Source organism: Lycorma delicatula, chromosome 8, assembly GCF_047948215.1.
Source record: "Lycorma delicatula isolate Av1 chromosome 8, ASM4794821v1, whole genome shotgun sequence".
Classification (NCBI taxonomy): Eukaryota; Metazoa; Arthropoda; class Insecta; order Hemiptera; family Fulgoridae; genus Lycorma; species Lycorma delicatula.
In genome coordinates, this window is record NC_134462.1 from 88,132,408 (window position 1) to 88,157,366 (window position 24,959).

At 29.4% G+C, this 24,959-nt stretch overlaps 1 protein-coding gene across 1 annotated transcript in view; it reads left to right on the forward strand.

Moving 5' to 3' along the window:
• Positions 1-24,959, forward strand: part of unc80 (unc80, NALCN channel complex subunit) — a 242,538-nt gene that overhangs the window by 210,418 nt on the left and 7,161 nt on the right. Inside the window, exons 57-62 of the mRNA XM_075373197.1 lie at positions 1,923-2,108; positions 8,372-8,556; positions 12,779-12,944; positions 15,696-15,854; positions 20,808-20,921; positions 21,403-21,542. Of these exons, the coding sequence (XP_075229312.1) occupies positions 1,923-2,108; positions 8,372-8,556; positions 12,779-12,944; positions 15,696-15,854; positions 20,808-20,921; positions 21,403-21,542 (950 nt within the window). The remainder of the gene's footprint in view (positions 1-1,922; positions 2,109-8,371; positions 8,557-12,778; positions 12,945-15,695; positions 15,855-20,807; positions 20,922-21,402; positions 21,543-24,959) is intronic.

Below are 24,959 nucleotides of genomic sequence, written 5' to 3' on the forward strand. Positions count from 1 at the left end.
TTTAATTTTATATTGTTTAATATTTATGACTACATAGTTTATATGCTATAATTGTAATGGTTTGAATTTAATGTGTGATTTGGAGGAAAAATTTTAACTGATGATGAGGGAAAACCTCATAAGTGCTATTAGAAAAAAATAATAAGCATAAGGTAAGAAGCATCATCGAATTCTGTACTCTTGGTGGTAAATGGTTTTTATACTTTTGTCTTTGATATTCATGAATAAACAAAAAAAAATGATTTTTTTTATTTTATTCATTCATAGTTTTCATTCATAGGACACAGGTGCTGCTCTTCACCCTGAAACAATCTCTTTGTTTCAGCATACTTTCCCTTTTCCTTAATCCCATCCATCATTTGAAATCTCTTCCTTGCTCTTCCATTCACCAAGCCTTCTATCACATCCACTAATAAATACCTTCTTCTTATACAATGACCTAGCCAGTATATTCAATCACATTTAGCATTTTCCTGTTCTCTCCAATTTCCTTAATACTTCATTTGTTACATGGTCTTGCTCTCTGACATTTATCATTCTACACCACATCTCAAAGCCTCAGTTCATTTTCTGTTTTGCCTTTCTCATTATCCCTGTTTTCAGCTTCATAGAGCATCACAGTCCAAATAAAACATTTCTTCCTTAACTCTAAATTTAACTTTCTACACAGCAGTCTTCCCTTCTTATTAAATACCTGCTTACGTCAGAAATTAAAAGAAGAATATCAAGATATTCTTCTTTTAATTTTTACTATGCAAGTCAGGTCAGCAGTAATAAAGCTCCCGAAGTACTGGAATTTTTTCATCTGCTCTAAAACTTCATTTCCTGTCTTAATCTTACTTCTTTCCTTTTTGCCACCTAATACCAAACATTTTGTCTTCGTTTTATTGATTCTCGTACTCTGACTTTTGCAAGCTTCATTTAATTCATCAAGCATTTCATTTAGTTTAGCAAAACAATTCTTTTGTTATTGTATTTGTTCATATTCCCCTCTGTACTAATTTCTCAAAGACAAAAGTATAAAAACTGTTTACCACCAAGTGTACAGAAGTTAATAAGCTTCTTACCTATGCTTATTAATTTTTAATAACGCTTTCAAGATTTTCCCTCATCAGTTAAATTTTTTAAATTTTTTTTCTTAAATCGCACATAAAAATTACAGCATATAAAAATATGCAGTCAAAATATTAAAAATATGAAGTTAGAAAATTAAAAAATTTGCATTATGTGGCTAGCCGCACGTACAATACTGTACTGAAGTTTGCATTTATCTAAATTATATAGATGTGCTGCTATCATTTATATAATATAAATGTAAATTTATATATATATATATTTATATAAAATCTCTCTAAAATGTTCAAACTTTTACTGTTATTATTTAAATTAAATCTATTGATTTTCACTATTTCAAATTTGTCCGAATATCAGATACAGAATGTTTGTTATAAATAACGTGGTCAGCAACATTAGATAAACCCAACCCAATTTACCATTTTTTAAATTTCTGATGTGTCCTAAAAATCTAGTTTTAAAAGATCTATTTATTTTACACACATATATATATATATTCACAATCATTGTATTTTATATTATAAATTCCACATGAATTATATGTCAGTATAATTGTTGTTTTTTAAATATTTTATTATAAGATTGTTTGTCTTGTATGTCAGTTTAAATTTACTTTTAACATAAATAGTCATTATATTTTCTACTACATTATCAGTGTATAGATATTTTAAAAATACGATGTCAATTTTTTGTGTATCATAGGTATAAGAGTTGTGGTATTATTAAATTTTGAAATCTGTTTTTTGTATATATTATCAATTAAAGAAACATTATAACCATTATGTTTAGCAATTTGTTTTATAATGTAAAACGTTAATTTTAATGGTATAATTACTTATTTATTTCAGATGTTAACTGTATGAGAGAAGTTGATATTAGATTTGTATTGACTGTTATACTACATGCAATGTGTCCACCAAGTAGTAAAACAGCAGGAATGAAAACTACTGGCTCTGGTTCATTTACTGGAAGCAGGGTCGATTCAAAAATGAGTCCCACTGTTTCAAAAAGTTTGTATCAAGTTTCATTCCTTGGTAAGTAAATTTGTTCAGCTTGCCTATTCCCTTTAATTATATATTAATTTTGAAGGTTAAAGTTATAATAAATAATTTGAATATTTTTTCCATTCCAATATTAAATGAACATAAAAGAAAAAAACTGGCATAATTATTCAGTTGTTACTAAATCTATTAAATCTGTATTTGTAGATTTTCCTGACTACAAAATGGCACATTAATGTGTCATAAAACATAAAATTAACTAAATTGTAAAGTCTATGTATACATTCTTATTTCATACTAATACATACTGCATTACTAATTTTCTACAGCATTTTGTAAGAAATAAGGAGGTCTGATTGGCACATTTAGACTAATATGCAAATTTTGCAGCCACAAAAACAGAGAATCCTCCATGTTAGTTTGCAGGTAGTTTTCCCCTCACCAGGTCGTACCACGGATTACTTGGGTTATGGCATTTTCAGCTTGGGTCTAGCAAAGTGTACATGCACTCCCAGAACTAAAGATAGGGAAAACAGATCAAGAATATGGAAAAGGAGTTGATGGGAAGAAACGATGATTTGCCTTTGGAGGAACTGCAATTTGAGACGAATCCCCCTCTCGCCAAAATACTTATGTGTTACCTCCAATGGAAGATGACTGTTCTACCCATGACCCTTCTGGGGATCTGGCCATGTTTACCCATGAGAACAACATGTTTCTGATTAATGATTTTGTATTGATCAGCTTAAATATTGTTAAAGCAAAGACTTCTTTTTTTCCAAAAATGTTTATTTAAGTTTCCTGTATCTAATTTTGCTATACTGCCCAAGAACAGGTACAGGATTCCTAAAGGTACAGTCTCGCCCATCCTTTGAATGTTGTGGAATGTAAAAGTTACTAATTGAACTACAAACCATACAACAGATCCTCATTGGAGGTGATAAATCCTTTACAAGGATTAGGGGAACTCCTAATTAGAAATATATATTTGGAATCTGATCATGATTTCCAAATAAAACATTTCTTAAGGTAAAAAAGGATTCTTTTTATTTGTAGTATTTTTGTTTAAGTTCAATAAAATTCTAGAATTTTTAGAGAATGTTTTCCACACAGCTTGTAAAAAAAAACTATATAAATTAAATACACATTTTTAAAACAACAGTTTTCTGTTTCATCATGTATTTCCTACAAATATGTTTATGTATGTGTATTTTAAGCACTTTTGATTGCAAATCAGCATTAATGAATCATGCTAGTTGATAGAAAAATAGCCTATCTGTAAAATCTGTAAAATGTGTTTTCAGCTATAATATCCTTTTCTGTGTCTAATGTAAACTCATAAAAAAAGAAAAAGGTTTTTTATGTCTTTTCAACCAGATTTCCATGTTTGAATAGTAAGAATTTCATAGATTACTAAAAGAGAAATGTCTAAAACATAAGTATCTGGTAAGCCGGATTTTTTATTTTAATTATAATTTATTAGATATATTCAGGAATTATCAATCAATCTTTTCACAAAATACCTGTTGATTTATCTGCAAAATATTTTTGCACATCTGTAATATAAATCTGTTGGCAAGTGTTTGAGAAGCAGACCCCAAAGATTAAGTTTTAGCTAAAATTAATCTATGTCCTTTAATTCATCAGAATTTTAAAATCTTTGGAAAAAAGAAGTGAATAGGTTTTTTTCATATTACGATTATGAGATCTGTGGAAACATACATTATATTTCTAATGTAATAACATTAGAGAAAATAAAAAGGAAGATTATATTAGATGTAATGTTAATTTCAGGAACAAACATATATATATATATATTAAATAATATTAAAGAAATAAAACAAAAAATATTCAACTAGTGTCAAGAAAAAACTTTGATGTTGTATAAACTTTAATTTTTTTTGTTGTCTTCAGTGACTAGACAGGTTTGATGCAGCTCTCCAAGATTCCCTATCTAGTTTCATTTCCAGTCATTTCATTTTGGTGTATCCCCTACATCCTACATGCCTAACAATTTGTTTTACATATTCCAAATGTTGCCTGCCTCACAATTTTTCCCATCTACCTGTCCTTCCAATATCAAAGCAACTATTGCAGGATGCCTTGAGATGTGCCTATAAGTCTGCCCTCTTTTAGCTATAGTTTTCAAATACTTCTTTCCTCATCAGTTCGCTGCAACACCTCTTCATTTATCACTTAATTCACCCATCTGATTTTTAACATTCTCCTATAGCACCACAATTCAAAAGCTTCTAATCTTTTCTTCTCAGGTACTCTGATCATCCATGTTTCACTTCCATATAAAGCTACACTCCAAACATATACTTCCAAAAAATGTTTTCTGATTTTTAAATTAATTTTTGAAATAAACTAATTATATTTCTGATTGAAAGCTTGTTTCATCTGTGCTAATCAACATTTTATATCGTTCCTGCTTCATCCATCTTTGGTAATTCTTCTACCTCCATAGTCTTTTCTTGTCCTATTTTTATATTCAGTGTTCCATCTACTTTATTTCTACTACGTTTCATTACTTTTTTGTTCTTGTTTATTTCAATGTGGTAGTTCTTGCATAAGACTTCATCCATGCCATTCATTATTTTTGTAAATCTTTTTTACTCTCAACTAGAATTATTATATCATCAGCAAATTATTATCTTTTCACCTTGCACTGCTACTCTGGATCTAAACTGTTCTCTAACATCATTAACTGCTAATTCTATGCAAAGAAAAAGTATGATTTACCTATGTAAAAAGTAGTGGAGATAGAGAACTTTCTTGTCTGGCTTGTTTTTTTATTACTGCTTCTTTCTTATGATCTTCAATTGTTGCAGTTTGGTTCCTGTAAATGTTTGCAATTGTTCTTCTATCTATATACTTGAACCCTAAATTTTTTAAATGCTGAAGGTTTTATTCTAGTCTACATTATCAAATGCCTTTTCTAAGTCTATAAATGCCATGTATGTTGGTTTGTTTTTCTATAATCTTCCTTCTATTAATATGAGCACTAAAACTGCTTCCCTTGTCCCTATACTTTTCCTGAAGTCAAATTGGTCTTCTAACACTTCTTCCACTCTCCTCTCACTTCTTCTGTACAGAATTCTAGTTAAAATGTTTGATGCATAAGTAGTTAAGCTAATTGTTCTGTATTCTTCACATTTATCTGCTCCTTCTTTCTTTGGTATCATGACTATAACACTCTTTTTGAAGTCTGATTGAATTTCCCCTATTTTGTAAATATTATACACCAGTTTGTATAATCTATCTATTGCTTCCTCACCTGCAGTGCACAGTAATTCTGCAGGTATCCCATCTATCACAGGAGCCTTTCTCACATTCAAATCCATTAATGCTTTATTAAATTCAGATTCCAGTATTATATCTCCCTTTTCATCTTCTTCTACTTTTTCTTTTATAACACCAATTTCTAATTCATTTCATTCATATAACTCTTCAGTATAGTCCACCTACTTATCAACCTTTTCTTTCTTATTATAAATCGGTGTACCATCTTTATTTAACACATTATTAGATTTTATTTATATATCACAAAATTCTCCTTAACTTTTCCATATGCTTCATCTATCTTACCAGTGATAATTTCTCTTTCCATGTTTCTTTAATCCACTCTTCTTTTGGTAATTTGCACTTCCTGTTTATAGTATTTCTTAATTGTTGATAGGTGCTTTTACAATCTTCATCATTAGTATTCTTATATGTTCTACACTCATCCATCAACTGCAATATATCCTCTGATATCCAAGGTTTTCTACCAGTTCTCTTTGTCCTGCCGAAGTTTACTTCTGCTCATTTAAGAATTTCCTTTTTAACATTCTCTCATTCTTCTATATTTTCTACCTTATCCTTTTTACTCAGACCTCTTGCGATGTCCTCCTCATAAATCTTCTTTACCTCCTCTTCCTCAAGCTTCTCTAAATTCCACTGATTCAACTGACTTTTTTTTTCAGGTTTTTAAACCCCAATCTACATTTCATTAACACTAAATTATGGTTGCTATCAATGTCTGCTCCTGGATATGCTTTGCAGTCAATGAGTTGATTTCTAACTCTTTGCTTAACCATGATATAATCTATCTGATACCTTGCAGTATCACCTGGCTTTTTCCGTGTATATATTGTTCTATTATGATTTTTAAACTGGGTGTTGGCAATTAATAAATTATATTTTGTGCAAAACTCAATAAGTTGGTTCCCTCTTTCATTTCTTTTGCTCAGCCCATATTTACACAATTTAATTGTGTAAATATGGGCTCAACATTCTAATTCTTCATGAACGTTTTTTAAAAATGAACTAGAAACTTAATCTTTGGATTAATACAAAAATAATGAAATGTTAACAGTTTACTAGTGTTGATAAGAACATAATAATAAATATTATGTTGTTTTTAAATTATCACAGAAAAATTTATTTTTTGACCATTTTAAATCTAAAATATTCAAGGTCATGCAAAAAGTTCTTCATTGAACTTTTTTATTGTAAAGAGTGTTTATTTTTTAATAATATTTTTTTCTATTTTGGTTGAGATATTCAATTTTTATTGGTACAAGTGAGTCTCATTTCTGCTGCATGTCGAATTTTCATTGTAAATTCCTTTTGGATGTAGTAATTCAGCTGTTTATATTTTTCATTTAAATCAGGTTTTTGGTTCTTGCAGCCTTCTTTCTTTCCTGTTTAGCCTCCGGTAACTACCGTTCAGATAATACTTCAGAGGATGATATGTATGAGTGTAAATGAAGTGTAGTCTTGTACATTCTCAGTTCAACCATTCCTGAAATGTGTGGTTAATTGAAACCCACCACTAGACCAACCCGGTGGGTGGTTCATGCAGTCTGTAATTTAAAAAGTTTTTTTTTGTATTTATAATAAATTTCTAATTTTTTTTTTAACAATTTTATATATTTCTGTGTTGTCATATGAGATGTGTTCAAAAATTAATGAGAATTTTGAAATTTCACGGGTTGAATTAGTTCGATTCTTGGGTTTTTTTTTGTTGTACTGGTAAACATTCCTGAAAAATCTCTGTACATTTTTACCCATATTGGATGTTTAGTCTGTTGTCAACTGCCAAAAGGATAACACGTGTTTTGGTATGATCGGCGACTTTTTATTGGTATAAATAATGAATCACAGAATTTGTATTAAATTTTGCTGTGAGAATGGAATAAAGTGTAGAAATTTAAAAAAAAATGTTAAATATTGCTTTTTGTGAGTGCTATGAGTAAAGCCAGGGTTTACAATTTGTATAAGCGTTTCCAACAAGGTCATGAAGACATTAAAGATGATGAGCACCCCAGATGCCCCAGCACATCAACAACTGATGAAAACATGGAAAAAGTGAAAGAAATAATTATGAATGATTGCCGAATCACAATCTGAGAAGTCGCTGATGATGCTGGGATATTAAGTGGCTCATGCCATGAAATTTTTTTGGATGTTTTGGGTATGAAATGGGTGACAACAAAATATGTTTCAAAATTGTTGAATTTTGAACAAAAACAGCAGCAAATGGAAGTTGCTCAGGAATCGCTAAATGAAGTCAACAATGATGCAGAACTACTGAAACTTGCCATAACAGGTGATGAAACATGAGTTTATGGATATGATGTCAAAACCAAGGCTCAATCGTCCCATCGGAGGCATTCTGGATCACCAAGATCGAAAAAAGCTCAACAAGTATGGTCGAATGTGAAGGTTTATGCTCACCTTGTTCTTCGATTTTAATGGCATAGTGCATCATGAGTTCTTGCCACAAGGTCAAATGATCAATAAGGAGTATTACTTACAAGTTCAACACCTTTTGCGTGAAGCAATCTGAAAAAATACCCGGATTTGTGGCGAAACAATTCATGGCTTTTGCACCATGATAATGCACCTGCTCACACTTCATTGCTTGTTCATCAATTTTTAGCCAACAACATTGTAATGATACCCCAGCCGCCATATTCGCCAGACATGGCCCCATATTTTTTCTATTCCCAAAAATAAAGAGAACCTTAAAGGGCTGTTGTTTTACTAGCATAGATGAGATTAAAAGTGAATAGCTGAAAGCGCTAAACATTATTCCAAAGATCAAGTTCCAGAAGTGTTTTGGGGATTGGAAAAAGCACTGGCATAAGCGTATAATATCTAATGAGGACTATTTTGAAGAGGATAACATTAATGTAGACGAATAAATAAAATACTTTCCAAAAAACAAAAATTTTTGAACACACCTTGTATGTATCATATTTATTAATTGACAAAGCCTATTTTTTATTTTTTTTTTTTTATTACAGCTCTGAAGACAATGTTGGTGTGTTTTGAGACCGAACTGGTTGCTGATTGGCCCAGAGTAGCCCGTACAATACGAGACCTTTCTAAGGTTCACGATGCTCGCTCAATGTTTTGGAATTTTATTGATTTTATTGTATCACAAAGATGTCCTTTATTTGTTCTTCTACAGTCTTTTATTCGACAGAAGGTAAGATTTTCAGTAATTAATGTAATATTGGAATTGAATGTTAAATTTTACATAGCGTTAATTTTGATTTCTATGATACATTTTATATATTATTGTTAAAAAGATTTAAAAATGGTAAAAGAAAGTACAAATGAGAGTATTTATTTCCACAGTATCAAGCTTGATAGTTAGATGATTATCCAGATTATGTTTCAGTGTATCTGACTCCTGATTTGATTTGATTATAGTTGAATTAAGATTACTGAACTGTGGACTTATGGTGCTTGTGAATTAATTAGGAAAAATTACAGACTTTTTTGAAAATGTTGCAGAAAATAGCAGTAATTAGAATTCCATTTTGTACAGTAATCAATATTAATTCTCAGATTAATAAGAATGTCAGTTTTGCAATTAAAATTGAATAACAGAATGAGTTATGGGATCATTTAATTTGGTATGCTGCACTATAAAATAAATAATAATAAATTACTAATTTTATATCATTTATATTTATTAAATTATGTTATAAATTAGAAAACAAGATTATGTTCCAAAAATCATTTGCAAAACAAATTATGTAAAATTTAAACATTGATGGCTAGTTTGATTGTTAAACAATTGTCATAAGTAAACACTGCAGAAAAGTACTTATAAAAGTATCATAGTGTAAACAAGAAAATAACAAACTATGTTAATTGACAAATAAAACAGTACTTATGATACTATATAAGACAAGTATTTTAAGACTTTTTTCTTTTTCTTTTTTTCTTTTCTGCTTAGCATCCTTTCTTTTTCCTGTTTAGCCTCCGGTAACTACCGTTTAGATAATTCTTCAGAGGATGAATGAGGATGATATGTATGAGTGTAAATGAAGTGTAGTCTTGTACATTCTCAGTTCGACCATTCCTGAGATGTGTGGTTAATTGAAACCCAACCACCAAAGAACAGCATTATCCACGATCTAGTATTCAAATCCGTGTAAAAATAACTGGCTTTACTAGGACTTGAACTCTCGACTTCCAAATCAGCTGATTTGGGAAGATGCGTTAACCACTAGACCAACCCGGTGGGTTCTGTTTAGCATCCGGAACCATTCAGGATTACTTCAGAGGATGATATGTATTAAGTGTAAATGAAGTGAGTGTTTTTTTTTGTACAATCTCAGGTTGACCATTTCTGAGATGTATGGTTAATTGAAACCCAACCACCAAAGAACACCAGTACCCGTGATCTAGTATTCAAATCCGTAGTAAAAGCCTTTACTAGGATTTGAACCTTAGAACTCTCAACTTCAAAATCAGCTAATTTGCGAAGACACGTTCACCACTAGACCAACCTGGTGGGTTAAATATTTTAAACCTGGATTTTAAAATTAGAATAAAAAATAAAAGTAAAAGTTAAAATAACTGTTCTTCTATCCAATTCCATAAAGCATAAATTTAGTTTTAAGATATCTAAACCATTTAAACCTTCAATCCAGACTCTGTAAACCATGAGATCTTTCTCTGTAATCCATCTCATTAATAGCTGCCATCTTTTACTTCAGAGGATGAAAAGAATCACTGGTGATATATCTACCAGTGTGCATATTTTTCACTTTATATCAAAAATTATTTTATTCTCTTTACAAATTAATTTAAATCCAGAAATAGTAGCACCTCTTCACTTTTAATCTCATTTCTAAATTTAATATTTTTGTTGATTTGATTAGTTTTTTAAGAAAATTTCCCATATGTAAAGAAGTACTAATAGCAGCAAAAATATCATTCACATAAGAACTTATCATTCTGTGGAGCATAAGATGGCAGATTTTAATGAGATGGATTACAGAGAAAGGTCTGATGGTTTACAGGGTCTGAGTTAAAGGTTTAAATGGTTTAAATATTTTAAAACTATGATTTTTATGGAATTGCATAAAAGAACAATAGTTATTTGTAATTTTTTCTAATTTTAAAGTCCAGGCTTGAAATACTTCTTTTATATAGTCAATTATAAACTCATGAGAATATTGAATTCTCTTTTAACTTTCATTTGTATGGTATCTATGAAAAGATTAGCTAGGAATTCAGATAGAGTTACCCAATGCTGTTCCATTTATTTGTTTATAGATATTATTAGATTGAAAAACATTTTGTTTCATACATATATCTGATCCTTATTCAATTCTCTATTTTATATAAAACAGTGGATTGTGCAATCAATCGGTCCCTCAAAATCTCATTGTTCTTTGATAGTAATGCTGACATACAGTGCAGTCTCATCAAAGACATAAAAATTTCACCAATCTGTAAAATTTCATATTTTAAATTAGAACAATTTATTTTTAATTGAAAAAGATGGTGGTTAGCATAATTTGTTAAATGTCTTTAATTACCATTTTGCTAAGCAGTAAGGTAGAGGATTTATTTTAGAAATGATTGGTTGGATTTAATTATCTAGTTTTAAATATCTTTTGGAAATAATATAATTACTGTATTGCTGCATCAGAAATAATTAAGCCTCATGTGTAGAAGCCTTCCTGCATTCTATACAGAATCCAGCAAGTTATTACAACTCAAATTATTGATCAGATGTTTAAATGGGTTTTGATATTTTAAATTAAATGTTTGTTTTCCATTGGAACTACCTATGGGATGGGCGGTAAGCCCCTTTACAGTAATAAGTCCAGCTTAATCGGGCTCTACTGCTACCAGTTTTCTCTGCTTGTATCACTCACTGCTGGAAATAGTGGGGAGGATAAGCCGAAGTGGGGGGATTATCTGGTTTGTTCATTTGTGATGGGATGACCTTAATCATAGTCAAGTGTGGAACGATGGCTGATATGAGAGCATCCACTGTTGAATAGCATTTGTTATCTTGTGTTTGTCCACAAACTGGTAAAACATTGGAGAACATTAAGAATGACTTCTTTGTGTGTTTTTGGAAATCGTCACCATCACGGCAAACATTACTGACATGAGAGAAGAAGGCTTTTGGAATGAGAAGTTTCTTGATGCACCATACAGTGGGAGGCCAAACTCTTGAGCTGAGACGTGCTGCTGTGGAGGCATCGATTCAACATTCACCGATGAAATCAACACGCAAACGTTCTGTAGAGTTAGGCATTCCAAGATGGACATGAGAGACCATATGCCGAAGGACTTGAAAGTTAAGTGTTTTCGTCCAACCATAGTTATTGAGTTAAGTGACAATGACCTTGATCAACGTGTTTATACTTGTCAGTTTTGCTTGAATGTTTTCTAAACTATAAAAAGAACACCATGTTCTCAGATGAGTGTGCACTTTATCAAACAAAGCTCTTGTAACCAAAATTTTTCTCTCTGGGAGAAAGACAATCCTCACTTTTTTGGGAAAATTAGACACCATCCATCTCATGTTATAATTTGGTCTGGGATGACAACTGAACATCTCCTTGGTCCTTATTTTTTCAATGGGGTAGTTAATCAGCACAATCATCTGTGAATGATCGAGTGACTGCTCCATTATTAACGGCAGAAGGGATCGCTGACATCATTATTTTTCAGCAAGGCAGTGCTCAAGCACATTTTGCTTTGAGTGTCTGTAGACACTGTGATGAAATTTTTCCATTTGAAGAGTTACCGGCTCCATTTTCTCAGCCAACAAGAAGTCCTGACCTCACCACAACTGACAATGCACTCTGGGGTTTTGTCAAAGAAGAGATCCAAAATGCAGATACGTCAATAACCAGCAGCTCCAAGATGATGTTCTGTCAAACATTTGAAATGATCACCTCTGATTTTTTGCAGTTGCCAATGAACAACTGGACATGGAGGCATATACAGCTGTGTTTTGAACATAGTGGAACCCACAAAGACATGTTAGATCTGTAGAAGGTAAGCTCATAATTTTAGAGCTAGTGTAAAGGGACTTCCTGCCCATCCGATAGAATAATGACATTATTAATATATTTTTATACTTTTATTTGTATTCTTACTCTAAAATCACAGCTAAAAATATTTATTTTATAATGTTTCATAAGAACTGTTTGATTGTCAATTAATATTATTATTATTTTTTATTTTTATTTTTTTTATATTTAAAAATCATTTTACATTATACTTTTCCATAGTGTCTGTTGAGATGATTGTTTAATTCAAAATTGCCATTTAGGTTGTAATTAAAACTTTTTTTGTGAATGGTTTATGAAGCATAATATGTTTTCCAAATTAGCTCTACAACCAAACATTCACCACAGCCATTATGTGTATAAATTATGTTATAGTTAAGCCAACCTCCATTAACAGAACAGGAAAGGCATATACATTTTGTATTGAGGGAGAAATTAACTGGGCTTAGTCCTGCATTGCCTAAATGCAGAGGAGCTTTACTGACTGAACTTATGCAGCAAATGAAAATTTTAAAAAATGAAATAGAAAATCAGAGATATGGTAAGCTCATTTTTTACATATATTATTATTCATATATATATTAATTTAATTTATTTTATCAACCTAAGTACAGAATAATAAATAAAATAGGATGACACTTTACCTTATTCCAATTATGCATGCAAATTTCTCATATCATCAGTTGCATTAAATTACTTTTACAAATTATTCAGATCAAATTACATATTAAAATTAAAAATTAATTTTTTAATATATTTAAAATTTAAAAAGTTTTTTAAATTAAAATTAAAAATTTTAAAGTTAAAAATTCCATATATAGAAACATGGCATCGATTACTAAAATTAAATTAAAAATAAAAATAAATAAGTAGTTTAAATAAAATAAAAATGCATGTGGTGTACATAGCCAATGTTACGTAACTATACAGAGTTGAAATATTATAAATTAACAATGTCTGAGGAAATGCTACTATCTACAGCAGCTTTTATAATTGTCATCCTTCTCATAATCTGAAATTCGATCAAATTAAATTTAATTTTATATTTATATATATAGAATCTTTCTAAACTGTCTAAACCCCTATTATTTATATTAATATTGTATTTTTTAATTTGCAGTATTTATAAATTTGTTTGAATATCACATATTGAATGTGTATTATTAATAAGATGATCAGAAACATTAAAGAAAAACCCAGTTTTCCATTTTTATATCTAAAATGTTCATACAATCTAGTTTTAAAAGATTAGTGGTTTTTCCTATATCAATATCATCGTCACATTCATTGCATTCTATTTTATAAATTCCACTCAAATTGTATAAACCATATGAATCAGTATGTTTATTATTTTTTTAAATATTTACTAATTGATTATTTGTCTGGTATACAGGTTTAGATATGTTTTTATCATAAACCTTTGTTATATTTTCAGCAATGTTATCAGTATATACATACTTTTTTTTTTTTTTTTTGTCTTCAGTCATTTGACTGGTTTGATGCAGCTCTCCAAGATTCCCTATCTAGTGCTAGTCGTTTCATTTCAGTATACCCTCTACATCCTACATCCCCAACAATTTGTTTTACATATTCTAAACGTGGCCTGCCTACACAATTTTTCCCTTCTACCTGTCCTTCCAATATTAAAGCGACTATTCCAGGATGCCTTAGTATGTGGCCTATAAGTCTGTCTCTTCTTTTAACTATATTTTTCCAAATGCTTCTTTCTTCATCTATTTGCCGCAATACCTCTTCATTTGTCACTTTATCCACCCATCTGATTTTTAACATTCTCCTATAGCACCGCATTTCAAAAGCTTCTAATCTTTTCTTCTCAGATACTCCGATCGTCCAAGTTTCACTTCCATATAAAGCGACACTCCAAACATACACTTTCAAAAATCTTTTCCTGACATTTAAATTAATTTTTGATATATACATACATATTTAAAAAATATATTGTGAATTTTTTGTTATATATTGTTATTAAATATGTATTATTGTTAATTCTTGACATTTGTTGTTTTTTTGTATATATTACATACTAAAGATTCATTATAAACATGTGTAGCAATTTGTTTTATAATATGTATTTCTTTGTTTAATATATTTTTAATTAATTGCTCTATTAACCATGTTTGTATATGTATTAATTTTGTGTGACCATGGAAGATTTGAATATCTATGTATGGTAGTTTTGTTGGTTGTGGGTTTCCTATAACTGAAATTATGAAGTGATTATCTCTATTGTTGATTTCAATACTAACATCTAAGTAATTTATTCTCCTATTTTTATCAATTTCAATTCATTATAGTAAGAGTTTAACTTGTTCGAAATTATTAGATGTTCATTATATATAACAGGATTATAGACCATAATAGATAATAGAATAGGATGACCTTATTCTATTATGCATACAAAGCGCTTTCGTGAATTTCTCACATCATCAGTTGCATTAAATTACTTTTACAAATTATTCAGATCAAATTACATATTAAATTTGAAAATTATTTTTATATTATATTTAAAATTTAATTTTTTTAAAATTAAAATTAATAATTTAAAAGTTAAAAATTCCATATATAGAAATATGATGTCAATTACTAAAATTAAATTAAAAATGAAAATAAATAAGTAGTTTAAATAAAATAAAAATGCATGTGGTCTAGCTAGCCAATGTTACATAATTGTACAGAGTTGAAATATTATAAATTAACAATGTCTGAAGAAGTGCTGCTACCTACAAATAAATAAATCTATCTATATATTTTTATTTTTTTTTAATTCAACATTATTTAATAATTCAGCATATTGACCACTGTGCTAATTAAATTCAATACTAACTGAAACTTAACCACCAAAACACACTAAAAAGATAAGTAAACTTACAAAATTAAAACCAATAATCAATATTCACAGGATCCCGCAACATTAGTTGGTATTCAATTCCATAATTACGTCAAAATCAATTATTTAAAAGAAATAAAAATAAAAATGGAGAAACTATCACTGTTTTATTAAACTCCAACTATTATAAAATGGGTCAGATTAATAAGAAAGGAAGTGTTATGATAAATGTTCTAGTAGATAAATGCTAAACTAGAAAAACTATGTTTGCCGATAGGAGAAATATGGTGAAATTCATTCATCCTGAACTGTGGCATTACAGAAGGTTACTTTCTAGTTAACAGTTCACTTCTAAAGCTCTCCATTATTAGATTTATGACATTTTTATATATTTTAATTAATTATTTTATATTCACACTCAATTTATTCTTATTATAATACTAGATGAACAAACAACTTCTAAGAAAACAACCAATGAGGGTGCAGTTAGTTGTGGTGAATCTATACCACATACAAGACATCATCGACCATCACTGATAGATCTTCTTACTGGAGCCAGTAACAACCAGACGACTAGTTCAGCCATGTCACAAGGACATAGAGGTATTCTGATTTATGTACAGTTCATATTATTGACTTTGTACCAATTTATAACTTACTTAAAAAAAGAAAGATATTCAGAATATGATTTTTAATTTTTTTTTAATTTTATTTTTAAGACCTACTCTTCACTAAAGAGACTAGTATTGATGATTATTTATTTTTCGAGGAAGTTCCTTTGATGACCCTATTATTTTTTTTTTTTTTTTTTTTTTTTTTTTTTTTTTTTTTTTTTATTTGTGAAATTTCTTATCTTATCTTCATGGAAAATTTGGTGATATTTTTCCTTATTTTTTTTAATGTTTTGATGTTGCTTAGAATTGGATATTTATAGAATAGAGAAATGTGTCCGGATGTCAATTTTTTGTGAAAATTCAGAGTAAATTTTGCATTAAAATTTGAGAAAATCAGTTTGAGTACTTGAATAAAAATAATACACAATTCCCACACAGACCTATAGCTCACTCAAGCTTGATAGTAGTCCCTTATTGAAATAGACAAACAATCTATTGTTTGTCTATTTCAAGACAAGACATTGTAAATTAAAGAATTTACAATGATATATTTGTCCTTATTGTTCATAATTATTGGTCCACATTCATCCTTCACTATCTTTGTTTAGAGAGTGAATTCTTTCAAGTGAGATGTTTATATTTTTATATAGTTCTTGAAATATTTTACATCAAAAGTGGCCAATATTCGTATAACTACACATGTAGTAATTATAATTTGAGATTATTGGGTATACTTTGTCCTCCAAGACCCCATACTGAGGTATATCATAGATTCTATGTATATGTGGCACCCTGTATATTCAGGACAGTGCCCCCTTATGTAAGACACATTAAGAGAGTAGGTGTTTTTAGAAGCGCATTAAAAAATAGCTTCTGGATAGTGATGATATTTAATTACTTTTTCTCACATACAGTCTAGTTTCATCCAACACCCAATTTAGAATTTATCAAAATATTTAGTTATCTATCATCTAGCTATAGTTTTAACCACTTTGCTGTATTATTGTTGATACAATAGAATAATGTACAAGTACAGTTATGTAATGTAAAATAAATAAGAATTCATTAAGTTATATTATTTTATTATTGTATACACAGAATAACTTTTTTGTTTTGTTGTAATAAATATATGCTGGTATCTCCAACACAGGTTGGAGGTACCCATGTAAGAGATGTATTATTCTTAACTTTTAGCTCAGTATTTGCATTGTTTTTTTATTTTTATTTTTTTTTTATGATGCATATTGATTCCTTTTGCATATCTTGTGAAGGCCTTTTTTTAATAAAGAACAGTGTTTTTATTGGATTTTTCCTTATTTTAATAAAGCTAAAATGTGTAAATTATAATAAATAATTTTATTTAATAAACTTAAAAAATAAATAGAAACTAACTAAAATAATTCATTAAAGATTAGAAAATGCTCTTTTCTATATTTATGTAAATTTCTACTTATAGAAGGAAAATTGAAAAAACAACTACTAAATACTTACCTTTGATTTGATGCTGAAGTCTAAAATTCAGAATTTAGTGAATAATTGAAAAAGGTTTATTTTGTAACTACTGTATTTTTTACAAACAACCAATCAGACCCTTGCGAAAATTTCACACATTGCCTCTGTTTAGTTTACATAACTTTAAGTTTGATACGAAGGTTAGATTAAAAATTTTATAAAAATTAAAACAAATTATGTTAACTGCAGTAATAATTTATTTCTAAACAGGATAAATACAGTGATTGAAATGGTGCAGTAATGGACTACAAAACATGAAAAATATAGCTGTACAGTGATCGAAGTATACTATGTTCAGCGATTGAAATATATACATATACAATAATTGCAATGCTCCATTTAGCAAACTATACTAAATATTAGAAAACATGAAAAGTATAGCTGCTACAAAACATTAGTACTTCACTGTGTGGTATGTTCACTGAAACATTCATGAACATTAGATAACATGGCTGATTCTATTCTGTTCTAATTTTGCCTTGTATCCCAGCAGCTGAACAGGAACACATTGATGGGCCATTGAAACAAATTTTAATTTTAATTAACCTTTTTACACTTTAATTTTCTTTATCATCTTAAATCTTTGATTCTCATCAGTGGGATAATTCCCTAGCTACCAATACTACATTTGTCAAAATTTATGTCAATGCCATCTTATAAATGGTGCACAGTTGTCATCTTTTCTTAGAGTATTGTATATAAATAGATTAGTTTCATTATTTCTAAAGCTTTTTTCATTTTCTAATGAAGCTGGTCCATGTCCATTTCGAATTAAAAAGTGTCACTTATTTAACCTGAATGGTAAAATCATGAAAATTATTTTATTAACTTTGTTACATCCTTCTCTTAAATGACACTTATATTTAGGAATATTTTTGTGTATACAGTTTTAATAACATAATTCAGGTTACATTTTCAAAACCATTTTCTGAGTTTTGATGCATTTCGCTGGAGGTGACAAGATGTCTGGATTGCCACAGTAGTAACTTTGACATGTCAAAGGTACTGTGTTGCCATGGGATTCCTCCTACAGACAATTTCACGCAGAGGAGGTGGTCCTCTGCCGATTGCGGATAGGACATATGAGAGCTACTCACGGGTACCTGATGTCAGGAGAAAATGCATTGATATGCATACAATGCAAGTGCTGCTTGACTGTGCGCCATATCTTTGTAGATTGCATATATTATGTGGCCTTGCATTGTAAATTTAAATTGCCCAGCAATTTCCATCAACTCCTAGGCAATAATAAAGAGGTTTTGGACCTGATATTTTTGTTTCTTCAAGCTATTAATATTTTGCAAACTTTTTAATAGTATTCTAAAAAAAATTTTTTGTACGGTAGTTGTATATTTTTGTGTTAACATTTTAGTTTCAGTTTTTTAGTTTGTCTTTGTTTTTAGTATTTTAGTTTGAGTTTTAATTTGTTTTTAGAGTTCTACTTTATTTTTTTATTTTCTTTTAATTTTGTTGTTGCCTTATTAGATTTTATATTTTATTTTAATATTCCATATTTTGTTTTCTGGCCTTGGTAACATGAAAATATTTTTCGCCCCCAAAAAAAATTTAAAAAGCGTTTAGTCTGAATTTTTATTTTTGTCTTTGTTTTTAATATATTCGTTTGTTTTTATTTTGTTTTTAACTTTTTACTTTATGTTTTTTTTTTTCGTTTTTTATTCAATTATGTTTTGTATTTATACTTCATATATTGTTCTTTGAGCGTTTTTATTTCATTTTTAATTGGAAATTTTTAAAATTTAGTTTTTTAAAGCAAATACATCGTGTTTGGACAATGATAACGCTGGAGCATTTTTCACCCAGCAAAAACTCAAAAAAAAAAAAAAAATTCCTTAGTTTTAAGTTATACAATACTTTCTGCACCATTCTGTTTCAGACTGCTGTTTCCACTTTAAGTTTACTTTTAACTTCTTAAACCAAGAAATTATAATAATCTTAATAAAGAAACGTGAATTTCATCTGGTAAAGCATTCTTCTACTTGTTCAGTTAGGTTAGTTTTTATTACACCACAAAAAAAAAGAAGTTACCTGGAAAATGTCTTTATAAATTTAATTTAATACTCAAAATAGATAAATGACACTAATTTAAATGATTGAATCAATTGTGAGCAAATGGATTCATGGAAATCACTCGCATTGTTTATTTTTTACTTCTGTTCTGTCAATGGCAGAATCATAGTTTATTTCATTTTTACTATTATTCTCACTAGTTCTAATCTTATTCTAGCAGTCACTACTAATACATAATATTTTAATTTAAAATAATGTAAAGAGCTTTAAAAAATCAATTTGTTAAAGATCTTGTAATAATAATCCTACCATAATATATATTCACGAGGGCTATTCAGAAAGTAAGGAACGTTTCCACCTGACGCCGCCAGGCGCACGCCAATCGCGTATGTATTGGTGTGCTCATGCTCGGCACCTCAGTCAGCGTCCAGCCGTGACAGCGGGAACATCTCCGCACTGCCCGTTTTTTTTTTATATACAAATTTGAAATGTGTGCTGCAATCGAAAATCCTGCCAGTTGTGAGGTGTGGTCTGTGATTCGTTTTTTGTTGGCAAAACTTAAAACCAATAGAAATTCATCGGGAACTGTGTGAAGTGTACGGGAACAACGTAATGAGTGAAAGTTCTGTCAGGAAGTGGTGCATTCAGTTTAAAAATGGCCGAACAAATGTTCATGATAAAGAGAAGAGTGGACGTCCGAGCATTGTGACTGACGATCTGATCTCCAAAGTTGACGAAAAGATTCGTGAAAACCGCCGTTTCACAATAACTGAGCTTTCTCTATGTTTCCCACAAGTTTCACAAACTTTATTATTTGAAATTGTTTCACAGAAGCTAGGCTACCACAAATTTTGTGCAAGATGGAGCTACAAGTACGCGTCACTGAGTGGTTGAGATCACAGGCGGCAGAATTCTATGACACAGGAATTTCAAAGCTTGTCCACCGCTATGATAAGTGCCTGAATTTGTATGGTGATTATGTTGAAAAGTAGTATTTTAGTCCCTCTTTCACATGTATGTAATAAAAAGTTTTTCTTATACTTCGTATTTAAAATTCCAAAACGTTCCTTACTTTCTGAATAGCCCTCGTATGTGTTATATATAATCTTTCAGTATTTTTTTAGTTATCAGTATATCATCATTTACTAAGGAAATTACTTTTATTATAAAGAATAACCATAAAAATTATAGCCAAAACTTTGTATAAAATGAAATAATTTTTTTAAATCTTGCCTAATTATACCCATGCCTTCAGATAAACTTAAACTTAACTTGACAGGCTGTACCCATTTGTAGATATCAGTGGGTTAATAAAAATATTTTTGTGACATGTAGGTATTATTTTTTCATAAATTGAAAAGTGGCCATACATACATGAATTTTTGCCTTTTTTTACTTACAGAATCCATATCAAGTGCTCCTGGTCCTATTACAACCAGTAGTGGAGCAGCTGGTGGAAGAGGCAGTCAGGATCTATCTCTTTCATCTGCATCATGTGATAATAAATTTACACATGGTAATTAATCTTGTTTTATGACTGTTATTAATTAACGTGAAAATATTTACACACAAAATTGTTAATGCCAAGTGAGCAAATAATATTTATAATGTTGTATATGTTAGGTTCATTGTATAAAGAGTTCTTTCAGAATGTATCTATCAAGAATGAAATAACACAGTTCTAGAATGAATCCATCAACAGTCCGTCAGATAAGTTTCTGTCATATAAATTGGTATTGAAATTCTGACTGCTAGTTAATGAATTGTGAATTTCCAATTATTTGACGCAAATACTTTTCAGAATATTTTCTGTGATTTATATCAAATCATCCTATTTACTTTTCTGCTAAAAAAAACCCCAGTTTTTTTTATTTGGAATTTTTCTTGTTTTTGTACATTTAATCAACTAAGTCTTGAGATAACAAAGTATAAGTATGTTATTGACCAGTCAATAATTGTTGAAATTTATTTTTTTTTGTTATAATTATTTGTTAAAGGTGAAACTCTGAGTCCAGGAGAAGATAGTTCTAGTGAATTTGGAGGTAATGCAGGTGGTAATAAACCAAATAAACCAAGATTACAAAGATCAAAGGCACAAAGTAGAAAAACATTTAGGTTACGAAAAAGCAGAATAGAGGTAATATGTGACTTTTTTTATTGTATGCACACATTACATATATATATTACAATAGAACCTTATCTTAGTCCCATTAATTTGGAATAGTGGATAATACAGACTGATTTTTGAAAAATGATAACTATCTAAGCCAAAAAGTGATTGACATGTCAAACAGCTGATTTTGATGTATCTCAGGTCATATAGAAAAATGTGATTTTTTTTAAACAACAAAGCACAAATGATTGTTTAATGAATTTTTATGCAAGATAAAAACAAGAAGTTTTCATATTCATGCAAAAGAACATCAGTACAGATTCCTTGAATGCTTAATTTGTATAAAATTACTTGTACTTATCAGTAATAGTTTGTTTTATATAAAATATGTAATATCTACCTACTTAAAAAGAGTGTTGGTGGAGAGGTAGTGTCAGTTTTATTTTTCAACATTGGTCCCCTGCACTTCCACACACTTACTTTATTTAGCAATCATCTCATGTGATAAGATGTGGGACCATCATTACACTTCAGAGTCAAAAAAGGCAAGTAAGGAGTGGCAAAGGAAGGTTGAGGGCTGCTCAGTAAAGGCCAAAACCCTTTTGTCAGCTGGAAAAGTTCTTGCAACGATTTATTTTTACTCGAGGGGAGTTTTACTCATTGACTTTCTCCACAGTCAATGAATGGTGAATGCGGTTTACTATTGCTAGCTGCAGTCAAAAGCCGCCTACCAAAACAAAAGACGGGATATGCCCATCAGAGATGTCATCCCTCTCCATGACAATACCAGGCCACACACTGCGATTTTGACAAGGGATAAATTGGGAAAAATGTAATGGGAAACCCTTGAGCACCCTCCCTACAGTCCAGATTTGTCCCCTTGTAACTATTTTTTGTTTCCACCCTTGAAAGAATCATTTGAAGGGGAACAATTTGAAAATAATTAATATGTTGAGGAGCACTTGCACAATTGGTTGATGACTCATCCTCATACTTTTTATGAACAAGGAATATTCAAGCTTCCAAATCGTTGGAAAAATAATGTAGATTGTGCAAGAAACTATATAGAGAAACAATGAAGGTATTAATTGCGTATATTATTAATCAGTAAATTTATTTAAAAAAAATATTACCGTTTATATTTGATTCGCCCTCATATTTCTTTAACATAATTCTTTTCTAAAAGTATAATAAATACAAAACATAATTTCACTTTACAATTTGGTCACCTAAAAACACTCTAACATTGAAACTTCATTGTCTTCCCTTACATACACTTCCCAAGTAACAAAATTAAAAGATATCTAGCTAATAAAAAAGCAGAGGAATTTAATAATGCTAGAATCAACAAGTAGAGAACAGAACACTGATACAGATAAATTAAATAAATTAAATAATAAATTAAATTTGTTAGAATAAGACCTCCAAAAAAGAAATTATAAATCTAAATTTTAAATTCAAAGGAAGTTTCTTCTAAGGAAATTGAAACGCTTAAAAATAATAAGAAATGGAAGAATGTTAAGTGTGAGTCTGAACTGTCAGCAAATTCAGTTAATATTTCGCTAAAAAAACATTTACATAAAAATAGTTCCAGCAGTTTAGAAATAATAGTAATAAAGTAAAGTACTGTTTCTTACAAACATTCATGCTTTATAAACATTTAAATTACTCTTATGAGATTACTTTTGTTTTAAACCATAAATCTTCCTAAATTAATTATCCTACAGAATCTGTTAGGAATCAAATAAAATACTTAGCTAAAAATTTTCTAATAATTCATGAACAAACCAACAACACATATTTATATAACAACTTTTAATCACATCCTTAGACTGGTAATATATTAAATAATTTGTTTTCAATATTTCAAAAAATTAAGCTAATTAATAATAATATGTCACATATGTGTGATAAGCCAAAATAATAAAGCAAATAAATGTATGGCAACATTACTAGTAAACTCAAAAATTAGAGCAGTAAACATTTGGGTACCTGTTTCATTAATGATATGATGAAAAACAAAACTTCATTAAATATGGTTTGCACTTGCATGAATCTAGGAAAAAATTTATCGCAGTGGATTAACCAAGTATGTTATTAATTATATGTTATTTATAATCACCAAATGAAATAATCTGAGGTAATTTCAAAACTTAAACTTTTATAATGATGTTAAAAACAGAGAAAGGGATTTAGTTATGGGAGAGAAGAACTTTATAGAAATTAGTTCATAGAAAACTATATTAATAGCTCAGTAGATAGTCAAAGGACTCTATTAGTGTTGTACAATATCATCACATAACAGTGAGCTTAGATCAGCCTGCGCATCACTGCTTTGTTCTTTGAAACACTGGTACACCATAATTTGTCATCGCTGAGTAGCATAAACATGTTACAAATTATGTTGGTTAGTAATCGTTGCTACTCGTTAGTAAACCTTGCCATTACTTGGCAGCAACTATATTTCCTAAAGTGGGGAGTGGAGATAATTTGAAGTTAATGTATATTTTACCCAAAGTGTTAAAATTTTACAAACAAAAAATATTCACTAAAAAAGTCTTATGTTATGCTAATTTTGGGATTGCAAAAATCCATAATATTTTAATGCATCAAAATATCCAGTATATTTCAGTTAAGCTGTATTTAATTAATAGGTGTGTTTTAATAGTAATTTTACCAACGAAAGACTAATACTAAAATTGTCAAAGATTGATTTAAGTATCATTGAACACTAACTCAACATTGCGGAAAGTATTGAATGAGAAAGAGGTACAGTTAATTCAGGAAAGACTGATTGTCAAAAGTTGAGGAATTGTAATGAAAGGTTATTATTAAAAGTATTTGAAAGAGTATTGCTCAATAAGTTAGAATGTAATTTTAATGAGAATAATATAGTAGTAGCAGAATAATACATGTTTAGAAAGAAGAAATTATAAAAAGTATGACAGTAGCTTAAGTAGGAAAGTTGACAGATTCTTTGAATTAAGGAAAAATGTTATATCAATCTTTTTAAATACAAGCAAAGCTGTTATTCATGTGACTTTTGAAATCCTTCTATAAAAATTCAAAAACTATCCATAAAAGATATAGAAACAGATTAAGCCAATAATGGTTTTGATCATATTTAAGGTAGGAAGCAGTATGTAAATCAAGAGACAGGAGTAGTTAAAAAATCATTGAAATTGATTTGTTGAACTGCCACAGAGTACAATATGCTTGGTACAACTTTACTTTTAAACAAGCTACTATTGGCGATTAATGAGTTGAGCAATACTTTATTCAAATGACACAACATGATAATGTAACATTTAAAATAGATATTTTTATAGATATTGTAATTTTTTTTTTATAATCAAAAACCAACTTGAATAATCCAAGTATAGAATTACAAAGTTAATGAAATGACACTTACCTTATTTTTTTTATTCCAATAGCACTTTC